Source organism: Schistocerca cancellata, chromosome 8, assembly GCF_023864275.1.
Source record: "Schistocerca cancellata isolate TAMUIC-IGC-003103 chromosome 8, iqSchCanc2.1, whole genome shotgun sequence".
Taxonomy (NCBI): domain Eukaryota; kingdom Metazoa; phylum Arthropoda; class Insecta; order Orthoptera; family Acrididae; genus Schistocerca; species Schistocerca cancellata.
This window is the reverse complement of record NC_064633.1, coordinates 459562569-459574582: the sequence shown is the minus strand read 5'-3', so window position 1 is coordinate 459574582 and position 12014 is coordinate 459562569. Positions and strand designations below refer to the sequence as shown.

Sequence of the window (12014 nt, the reverse complement as noted above, 5' to 3'; positions counted from 1 at the left end):
AATAATTCAGCTGGCAAAAGAAAGATGATGAGACTTACCAAACAAAAGTGCTGGCAGGTCGATAGACACACAACAAACACAAACATACACACAAAATTCAAGCTTTCGCAACAAACGGTTGCTTCGTCAGGAAAGAGGGAAGGAGAGGGAAAGACGAAAGGATGTAGGTTCTAAGGGAGAGGGTAAGGAGTCATTCCAATCCCGGGAGCGGAAAGACTTACCTTAAGGGGAAAAAAGGACAGGTATACACTCGCGCACACACACACACATATATCCATCCGCATATACACAGACTGTATATGTGTACATGCGGATAGATGTGTGTGTGTGTGTGTGTGTGTGTGTGTGTGTGTGTGTGTGCTTGTGTGTGTGTGCGCGAGTGTATACCTGTCCTTTTTTCCCCCTAAGGTAAGTCTTTCCGCTCCCGGGATTGGAATGACTCCTTACCCTCTCCCTTAAAACCCAAATCCTTTCGTCTTTCCCTCTCCTTCCCTCTTTCCTGATGAGGCAACCGTTGGTTGCGAAAGCTTGAATTTTGTGTGTCTATCGACCTGCCAGCACTTTTGTTTGATAAGTGTATATATATATATATATATATATATATATATATATATATATATATATATATATATATATATATATATATAACATTCCACGTAGGAAAAATATATCTAACACACAAACAAACACAAACATACACACAAAACTCCAGCCCTCGCAACCAACGGCCGCCCCGCCAGGAAAGAGGGAAGGAGAGGGAAAGACGAAAGGATTCGGGTTCCAAGGGAGAGGGCAAGGAGCCACTCCAATCCCGGGAGCGGAAAGACCCACCCTAGGGGGAAAAAAGGACGGGTACACACTCGCGCACACACACACACACACACATCCATCCACACTTATACAGACACAAGCAGACATATACAGAGGCAAAGAGTTTGGGCAGAGATTTCAGTCGAGGCGGAAGTGCAGAGGCAAGATGTTGTTGAATGACAGGTGAGGTATGAGTGGCGGCAACTTGAAATTAGCGGAGATTGAGGCCTGGTGGATAACGGGAAGAGAGGATATATTGAAGAGCAAGTTCCCATCCCCGGAGTTCGGATAGGTTGGTGTTAGTGGGAAGTATCCAGATAACCCGGACGGTGTAACACTGTGCTAAGATGTGCTGGCCGTGCACCAAGGCATGTTTAGCCACAGGGTGATCCTCATTACCAACAAACACTGTCTGCCTGTGTCCATTCATGCGAATGGACAGTTTATTGCTGGTCATTCCCACATAGAATGCGTCACAGTGTAGGCAGGTCAGTTGGTAGATCACGTGGGTGCATTCACACGTGGCTCTGCCTTTGATCGTGTACACCTTCCTGGTTACAGAACTGGAGTAGGTGGTGGTGGGAGGGTGCATGAGACAGGTTTTACACCGGGGGCGGTTACAAGGGTAGGAGCCAGAGGGTAGGGAAGGTGGTCTGGGGATTTCATAGGGATGAACTAAGAGGTTACGAAGGTAAGGTGGACGGCGGAAAGACACTCTTGGTGGAGTGGGGAGGATTTCATGAAGGATGGATCTCATTTCAGGGCAGGATTTGAGGAAGTCGTATCCCTGCTGGAGAGCCACATTCAAAGTCTGATCCAGTCCCGGAAAGTATCCTGTCACAAGTGGGGCACTTTTGTGGTTCTTCTGTGGGAGGTTCTGGGTTTGAGAGGATGAGGAAGTGGCTCTGGTTATTTGCTTCTGTACCAGGTCGGGAGGGTAGTTGCGGGATGCGAAAGCTGTTGTCAAGTTGTTGGTGTAATGGTTCAGGGATTCCGGACTGGAGCAGATTCGTTTGCCACGAAGACCTAGGCTGTAGGGAAGGGACCGTTTGATGTGGAATGGGTGGCAGCTGTCATAATGGAGGTACTGTTGCTTGTTGGTGGGTTTGATGTGGACGGACGTGTGAAGCTGGCCATTGGACAGGTGGAGGTCAACATCAAGGAAAGTGGCATGGGATTTGGAGTAGGACCAGGTGAATCTGATGGAACCAAAGGAGTTGAGGTCGGAGAGGAAATTCTGCAGTTCTTCTTCACTGTGAGTCCAGATCATGAAAATGTCATCAATAAATCTGTACTAAACTTTGGGTTGGCTGGCCTGGGTAACCAAGAAGGCTTCCTCTAAGCGACCCATGAATAGGTTGGCGTACGAAGGGGCCATCCTGGTACCCATGGCTGTTCTCTTTAATTGTTCCCTAGCCAGATTACGCTCGCATATTTTATTTTCTCAGGCTTGTCTGACATTTGGCATTACCCCCAAAGGCCTCACACTTAAAGTTCCCATCTCTGGCTGCAATCCTTCTTTCCATCAGTCCCTATACCAGTTCCAAACTGAACAATCCATTGCCCTCACCCATCTAATCCTTCGCCTACACATCAACTCAGCCAATGAACACACCCGTCAACTCCTATCCTTAATAAAAGTCCTCAATCTTTCCTCTCCCACATCCACACTGGCTGTTCAGAGCATCCTCCTACAGGCCAACCGCAAATTAGAACAGCATGCCACCCTTCACCTCAAAAACTATCCAATCTCCTGGTTTCCCACCTCCGGAAAAGCAACTCACTCACCCTTCACAATCTTTCCAGCAAACCTCAACCTCATCTCATTGCACACAAACCCAGTGTCTCTCCAATCTACTCAATCTCCCACTTCCAGCTCCACTCCCTCCAAAACCTCAAAATTCCAATCAACACAATCTGATACCACAACACCCTAATTCAGTAGTTAACCTTTCCTCCAAACCTCTCTCCCAATCCGAAACCTCTGTCCTATCCAAAGGCCTCACCTTCAGCCCCACTCCCGATTCAACCAAACAGCCCTCGTCAAAGATTTACTGTCCTACACTCGTACTCTCTGCTGGAAGTATCACTTTGCCACGAAGAACAATGATTCTAATCCTACCCCCAATGATCCAACTCCCCAAGACACTATCCAAATTGAACCGTGCCTGGAACAGTTCCGTCCTCCGTCACAGCGGGACCCACCTCCTCTTCCTCAAAATCACCCTCTCCAAACCTTCCAGGAATTTCTGACTTCCAGCCTTGCCTCTCAATCCTTCTTAAAAAACCTTAATCCTACTCCCAACATCACCTCTGCTGAAGCCCAGGCTATCCGTGATCTGAAGGCTGACCGGTCCATTGTCATTCTCCCGGCGGACAAGGGTTCCACGACCATGGTACTTGATCGTCGGGAGTATGTGGCTGAGGGACTGCGTCAGCTTTCGGACAACACCACATACAAAGTTTGCCAAGGTAATCCCATTCCAGATGTCCAGGCAGAGCTTCAAGGGTTACCAAGCCCCCACAGAACGTATCTCTGCCTACGTAGATCAACACCTTCAACCCATTACATGCAGTCTCCCCATCCTTCATCAAAGACACCAACCACTTTCTCGAACGCCTGGAATCCTTACCCAATCCGTTACCCCCAGAAACCATCCTTGTAACCATTGATGCCACTTCCTTATACACAAATATCCCGCACATCCAGGGCCTCGCTGCGATGGAGCACTTCCTTTCACGCCGATCACCTGCCACCCTACCTAAAACCTCTTTCCTCATTACCTTAGCCAGCTTCATCCTGACCCACAACTTCTTCACTTTTGAAGACCAGACATACCAACAATTAAAGGGAACAGCCATGGGTACCAGGATGGCCCTTTCGTACGCCAACCTATTCATGGGTCGCTTAGAGGAAGCCATCTTGGTTACCCAGGCCTGCCAACCCAAAATTTGGGTACAGATTTATTGATGACATCTTCATGATCTGGACTCACAGTGAAGAAGAACTCCAGAATTTCCTCTCCGACCTCAACTCCTTTGGTTCCATCAGATTCACCTGGTCCTACTCCAAATCCCATGCCACTTTCCTTGATGTTGATCTCCACCTGTCCAATGGCCAGCTTCACACGTCCGTCCACATCAAACCCACCAACAAGCAACAGTACCTCCATTATGACAGCTGCCACCCATTCCACATCAAACGGTCCCTTCCCTACAGCCTAGGTTTTCGTGGCAAACGAATCTGCTCCAGTCTGGAATCCCTGAACCATTACACCAACAACCTGACAACAGCTTTCGCATCCCGCAACTACCCTCCCGACCTGGTACAGAAGCAAATAACCAGAGCCACTTCCTCATCCTCTCAAACCCAGAACCTCCCACAGAAGAACCACAAAAGTGCCCCACTTGTGACAGGATACTTTCCGGGACTGGATCAGACTTTGAATGTGGCTCTCCAGCAGGGATACGACTTCCTCAAATCCTGCCCTGAAATGAGATCCATCCTTCATGAAATCCTCCCCACTCCACCAAGAGTGTCTTTCCGCCGTCCACCTTACCTTCGTAACCTCTTAGTTCATCCCTATGAAATCCCCAGACCACCTTCCCTACCCTCTGGCTCCTACCCTTGTAACGGACCCGGTGTAAAACCTGTCCCATGCACCCTCCCACCACCACCTACTCCAGTTCTGTAACCCGGAAGGTGTACACGATCAAAGGCAGAGCCACATGTGAATGCACCCACGTGATCTACCAACTGACCTGCCTACACTGTGACGCATTCTATGTGGGAATGACCAGCAATAAACTGTCCATTCGCATGAATGGACACAGGCAGACAGTGTTTGTTGGTAATGAGGATCACCCTGTGGCTAAACATGCCTTGGTGCACGGCCAGCACATCTTGGCACAGTGTTACACCGTCCAGGTTATCTGGATACTTCCCACTAACACCAACCTATCCGAACTCCGGAGATGGGAACTTGCTCTTCAATATATCCTCTCTTCCCGTTATCCACCAGGCCTCAATCTCCGCTAATTTCAAGTTGCCGCCACTCATACCTCACCTGTCATTCAACAACATCTTTGCCTCTGCACTTCCGCCTCGACTGACATCTCTGCCCAAACTCTTTGCCTCTGTATATGTCTGTATAAGTGTGGATGGATGTGTGTGTGTGTGTGTGTGTGTGTGTGTGTGTGTGTGTGTGTGTGTGTGTGCGAGTGTGTACCCGTCCTTTTTTTCCCCTAGGGTGGGTCTTTCCGCTCCCGGGATTGGAGTGGCTTCTTGCCCTCTCCCTTGGAACCCGAATCCTTTCGTCTTTCCCTCTCCTTCCCTCTTTCCTCGCGGGGCGGCCGTTGGTTGCGAGGGCTGGAGTTTTGTGTGTATGTTTGTGTCTCTATTGACGTGCCAGCGCTTTCGTTTGGTAGGTCGAATCATCTTTGTTTTTAGATATATTTTTTCCTACGTGGAATGTTTCCTTATATTATATATATAAAAACAAAGATGATGTGACTTGCCAGGGGAAAGCGCTGGGGGGGGGGGGGGGGGATGTGGGTTTTTTGGGGGAGAGGGTGAGGAGTCGTTCCGGCCCCGGGGGCGGAGCGTCTTGCCTTGGGGGGGGGGGGGGGGGGGGGGGGGTGCACTCGCGCACATGTATATATTGGTGTCTGTATATGTGTGGATGGATGTGTGTGTGTGTGTGTGTGTGTGTGTGTGTGTGTACCCGTCCTTTTTTCCCCCCATAAGGTAAGTCTTTCCGCTCCCGGGATTGGAATGACTCCTTACCCTCTCCCTTAAAACCCACATCCTTTCGTCCTTCCCTCTTTCCTGATGAAGCAACCGTTTGTTGCAAAAGCTTGAATTTTGTGTGTTTGTTTGTGTGTCTATCGACCTGCCAGCACTTTCGTTTGGTAAGTCACATCATCTTTGTTTTTAGATATATAACCCACCAATCAATTTCTTTGTAAAATCACAATGTCAATGTTAATACAACTATAGGACACAATCTAACACATTTTTATGTGATAGTGATGAACAATCTTTCTTCTGTGTGTATCACCCTTACCTGTGTGTCTGTCCATCAAGTGTGAAGTCACGATAAGGTTCATTGAAGGCACAAATAACAGTCTCACGATCATCAAAAGTAACCCGCCTCACACCACCTTGGAAACTTATTTCACGGGGGTCATCCCAAGCTAAAAGAACGACAGCAGTATCACCATAAAAGCGAATTTCACGCGGGATACGATCAATATTTATTGTCCGCATTGAGTCCTGGGCAATCAGATCAAGAAGCAATGGATCTGCAGGAGGAAGTTCAGTCGCAGGTGCTTGAGATGTGCTAACAGGATCCGGTAGCAGTGGCTGCTGCTGCGACTGCTGCGGTGGGTGTGAATGCTGATGCTGTGGTGGGAGTGGTGGTGGTGGCCGTGTGAAACGGTTTCCAGGAAATCGATCAAATCTGAAGAAGAAGAATAGCATGATTTAATATTCCAGTAAGCACACAAAAATTTTGTATACATTGGCAGAATATAATACAAATGATTTTTTGGTTAGAACAGTCTGTTGCAACTTAATAAACACAATAGTTGTTTTAGCAATATTATTGGCAAACCAACAATGTTAAAGATGCTTAGTACAATAATCCACAATATTCATTCAGATTAACACAGATCAAATTAATTCTGAAGGGAAATTTAGTTTATAGAGAAATTTCATTTCCTCATATCTCATTTTCAGAAGAAAAGAAAAACTCAGACCTACACAAATGTACAGGTTATTTCGAGCTTATGTATTAATGAACTTTTCTGTGTAGTTAACTTCATCTGCAAATTTTTGAAACAGCTTCTACTGGTAGATTATAGGAAATGTAACTGATTAATAGAAGCTGTGAATTAGTAACAAGGTGTGTCCGCCAAATGACTCATAAAAGTCCCATCTGAGGCCAAAAAATGGGTATGAATGCATTCAGAAATTCACTAGAGTCAACATTATTGTAGCAACATTGAGTACATACAGTCGGGGAATTTTATGGTTTTTTTCTCAAGAGTCTGCAATAATGAGTGTCCACATTCTTTGCTATTTTCTTGACAACTGAGAAATTATCATGGCCAGCAGGCATTCAACTATCCAGCAGCAAATACACTGATGGAAAAAATCACAACACCAAAAAATAATTAACGTAGAGTGATGAAATTTTGGGAATACATTTATCTAGGTAACATATTTAAGCAATGACCAATGCAAGATCACAGGTTAATGTAAGCACAAGGTAAGTCAATGCAAATTTCAAATGCTGGTACATTAACAACCAGCCTAACTGCCAGAATGTTGAACGAAAGCGCACGCAAATGCGCATTCTTCGTGTTGTATAGGTGCCAGATGTCAGTTTGTGGGATGGAGTTTCATATCCGTTTTACTTGGTTGGTGAAATATCGGGGCAGTTAATGCTGTCTGTGGATGACACTGGAGATAATGTTCCATATGTGCTAGACTGGAGACAGATCTGGTAATCGAGCTGGCCAAGGCAATGTGTAGACGCTCTATGGAGCATGTTGGGCTATAAAAGCAGTATGTGCACAACCATACATTCTCGTGACCCCGCAGCCAGCAATAATGTACAGTGGCTACATTCCTGCCAAGTCTTCCTGCAATGTTGCAGAAGGAACATCCAGCTTCTCATAGCCATATTAAATGACCTACTCCAAACTCAGTGAGGTGTTGATAAAGGCATCTTTGTCTCCTTAAATACATTCTTGACTAATGTCAACTCACCATGTCTAAGCTCAAAGGTAACTAACACAGCCATTACAGTGTGCATTACAGCAAACCTGATCTGCATCCTCATAGTCTTTCATATGTAGAAATACGCCTACCAACTTTTGTTTATGTTGCACAACTCCTCTATAGTGTGAGATTTTTTTTTTTTTTTCCCCCCCATCAGTGTAGAACAAACTAAACCACATAGTCAACTTCGAAGTTTCTGGGAGTTTATCACAGAATATTTCTATTACTGAAAATTAATTAAAGCTGTGCTCTACACTGAAAGTCAAACTAGGAAACCAGATTGTTACAAACCAGTGCACACTTTGCTTCAGACTGAAAAGTTTATTCTGGAGTTCTGTCATCATTTATTTGTTATAATGCTTGAGCGAAGTTTGTTTATTTGACATTCAACTTCTCTACTAACGTGATCTATTTTTCATCTTAATAGTGTGTAGAGGATAATTTTTCTTAAGCTGTATATATCTTATGACGGCTGCACTATAAACATGTTTGCAAGTATTACGCTGTAAGAAGCATGAGGTAATTTCAATCAATACACACAAACAAATTAAACAAGTGAATCATTTAAACATTTCACTGCTAATCATGTGATACATACTGAATTCTTTGATGCTAACACTGCTGGCACATTTAATCACTTCTCTACTGAATTGAACTAGTTTACAACTAGCTTCCAAATTTGTATTGGTACCACAAATTTTCATTCTCAGTGTTTATTCTGCAAATTATTTACTCACCTACCACATAAGGTGACAAGTGCATTAATGAATTTACCTAGTTTGCTAAAATTATGGTAGATTATGAAAAGGATAGATTGCTACTCACCATACTGAGGAGATGTTGAGACACAAACAGGCACAACAAAAAGACTATTATACATTTTAGCTTTTGGCCAAAAGGCCTTCCTCTAAAGTAGAACACACACAAACATTCATACAAGCATGTCACGACTGTCTCTGACCGATGAGGCAACAGCGGCCAGCAACAGTGGTCGTGTGTATGAGTTGTGTGTGTGTGTGTGTGTGTGTTTTCTACTTTAGAAGAAGGCCTTTTGACTGAAAGCTCAAACGTACAGCAGTCTCTTTGTCCTGCCTGTCTGCGACTCAATGTCTCCTCTATATGGTGAGTAGCAATCTATTCTTTTCATAATCAGTTAGTTTTTTTATTACCTGAAGAGGATGCAACAAAAATTTAAAACATCTGAACTCATTACTTACTTATTATTATAGCTCCTAATAAATCATTCAAAATCTTTGAACATCAGTTTGTTACCATGAAGCTCTCTAAAACATTACAATAACATTCTTACCTATGAGCATCCTCCTGAGCATCATAAGGCAACCTTGGACCATGGCCAGGACCTGGACCTGGACCGGGCCCATACTGCCTCCAACGAAAGTTCGGTGGAGGAAAATCTGGTGCTCTTCGAAATGGTGGTGGCTGATGTCGAACAGGAGGAGCTGTTGATGTGGGTGGAGGACGAGCACCCCACGGTGGCTGTTCCATCCACGTTGGGTGGCGGGGCATAGCTGCACCCTGAGGTGCTGGCCATTGCACAGGAGGTGGTGGCAGTGGCAGAGTGCCTCCAGGAAACCTCTCATCAATGTCCCCAAAGCGAGCACCAGCACTTGAGCAAGGTGGAGATCCTTGACAATTCATAAAAATTTCAGTTAGGTTGGATTGACAATTGGAATTGAAGTGTTAATATTGCCTAACTTTAATTTTATGCTGAAAGAGAAACATTTATGCAGTATTGTATTTTATGTTTTTTTTTAATTTATTATTTTCTGTATCCTGGTAAGATTAGGAACTTAATCCCTCTCTTGCATCTAACCAGGCATTCTTCTTATTTTACATTACATTCTTTGTGACATATAAGAGAAGAGGTCCAACATTAAACTCAGCACTTACAAATAACTATGACATAAATAGTGAAAACAGTAATACATATAGCAGAAAAAAGAAAAGGAAAGTGGTGAGGTGGGTTGTGGAGGGGGCACAGACGACTGAGAAACAAAATGTGTAACTGGGAGAAAAAGTGAGAATTTGCTTCAATGTTGGCAGAAAGAAATGGCCATATATTGAACTGGACAAATTTATGAAAAAATTAAAGAAAGAGAGAGTGTGTGCGCTCTTCACTTTTTTGTTAATAGCAACAGGGTACTGAATTATGCGGAGAGTGCAGGAAGCACAGAAACAGACAGCAGCAATGCGGGAGTTTTCAAATCATTTTGTTTTAGGGAAGGGCAGTTACAGTATTAGATAAGTGAGACATACTGCAATTATGAAGATGTGATTGACTAGTACTTGGATCTGCAATGTGTGAGGAACTGGGTGGATGCATGCTGAAGAGCCAGCAGACAAAGTATAAATATAGAAATCAAAGTGAAAGAACAAAGTTGACCACTGTGGACCACAACATGCAGCTGAGTACAAAATGTTTGATTCCAATGGCTGTTCACAATTCAAACCATCTGGATCCTTCCCTCCACCTCCAGCTTTTCTGTGCTACACAGCAGGAGTTAACCTTGCTACACATTCTTCAGTCCCGTAAACTTCCTAGCCTCAATCTCGGTTAGTTCAATGTCACCACACCCCCATCCAACAGTTTCCCCTTCCTCTCTCCTATCACCCCCTACCAATTCACACCACCTTCACTGTGTGATGCAGCCCACTGCCTCAGAAATCCGTGCATCACATGCATCTGCCATTCCTCCCTTCTGCATTCCTTGCCAACAAACCCGCCGTCTCCTTCTGAGCCACTAGCTACCCATCCCCAAGTCTTCTTCCTACCTGAAACGCAATCCGTGAGTCAACGACTCAATGCTACTGCTTTTCTGTGAGTGGTCTCTTTTACTCCTCAACTACTGAAGTCTCTAGTAACTGATAATAGATTTTCACTGAGTAGATAGTGCTGTTCATCTTTTAATCAACACTGAACTGGGCTTCAGACTGCCAGAAATGCTGGCATGTACGTAACCTTGAATTGGATCCAACAATTGATTCACATTGTCACATACCCTTATTTTATTACTATGACTGTTTGGAGCTCCAAATACTTCGTTTGACCATTAGAAATGCTAAATATGATTGAGCTGTGTGTCATGATCAACAAAGTGCCACCTAATCTAATTTTAATAGAAATAATGACATACATTATTAATATGATATGTTCTGTACGCCTGGTACTTTCACTATGTAACCCCTTGTTCTGGAAAAAACACTTGGAAATGAGACTGCTATTCAAAAGTAGTTGTATGAGAGAACAACACAGCAGAATTGCTGCTGAGGTTGTCGGCCTATCAGAGATTTCCTGTTCAACATTACCATGACAGCAGAATCTAAAAATGAATAAACACTTGATAAGAGGTAATCTGTAGGTGTCAACACAAGAGCCAAGAACACGTTTCATAGGAAATTCAGAAAGAGAGTCAGACACTTTCTATAATTTGCAGAGATTAGTTTCTTCAACAGTGTGTTACGAGGTGCAGTTACTGTAAAAGCTCTACAACAGCCTCTTGAAGGAATGACTTATCCTTTCAGCTGAAAGAAACACACTAATCATTACCTCTGAAAAACAAACTTTGTTTCAAAGGCTTCTTTCTGGGTCTTTAGAAAAATCAGTAAATGTAAAAATATGCTTCCAGAATTTTTAAAGAAAAAAAGAAAAGAAATAAGTGTCACCACATTCAACCCCAGATTCAGAGGGGGTACATAACTCCAACAACAAAGAATGGATAATCTAAGGCTCTTCGTTTTGAGGAATAGACTCACTGGATAAGGGGCACATTTCAGAAAGGATTTTAATTCTTCTTCACTTTGCTGGGACGTATAGATGACAATAGATGGATGTCAAGGAACCACCTACTTGCACATGGAATAATTGAATACTGCAGAGTGAGCCGTTCAATTTGAATATATCAGATAATATATTTCAACTATACAAACAGATAATGAAAAAAGTGGTCAAAAAGTAGGTATTTTGCACAAAATTTGAAAAATTGGGTATTAGGTGAAAAAACAAGAGGTGTAGCAATCAAATTTGTAGAAAATCTTGTGCTCTTTTTAAAAAAGGAAATGGATGTCAATGCCTTTTTTTTTTTTTTTTTTTTTTTTTTTTTTTTTTGAAAAACTGAGAAATGCTCAAAGTGTTTGGGCTATAGGAAGTTTGGCTAACATAAATGTCATTGGCAGAAATTAGTTTTCAAATTGTTCCACACATATGGGTGAGTTAAAAAAATTCAATTTTCTACACCACCTTTTGCAAGATGTAGACTCTTTTCAGCAATTTGACTCTACTCTGTAGGGAATGGGGCAGTTGAATTTCTGTATTCCAAGTATACCGCTGTGTGTGTTTCATAATTAGGAGGGGGGAAAAGAGCACGCACGCACGCGCACACGCACACACACACACACA

The 12014-nt window shown here is 43.6% G+C and overlaps 1 protein-coding gene across 2 annotated transcripts in view; it reads right to left on the bottom strand.

The window, feature by feature from the left end:
- Nucleotides 1-12014, bottom strand: part of LOC126094530 (pre-mRNA cleavage complex 2 protein Pcf11-like) — a 144799-nt gene that overhangs the window by 33501 nt on the left and 99284 nt on the right. For both annotated transcript variants that reach the window (XM_049908949.1, XM_049908950.1), the window contains exons 11-12: nt 8907-9243; nt 5877-6272 (exon numbers count right to left, since the gene is read on the bottom strand). In XM_049908949.1, coding sequence (XP_049764906.1) covers nt 5877-6272; nt 8907-9243 — 733 coding nt within the window. The remainder of the gene's footprint in view (nt 1-5876; nt 6273-8906; nt 9244-12014) is intronic.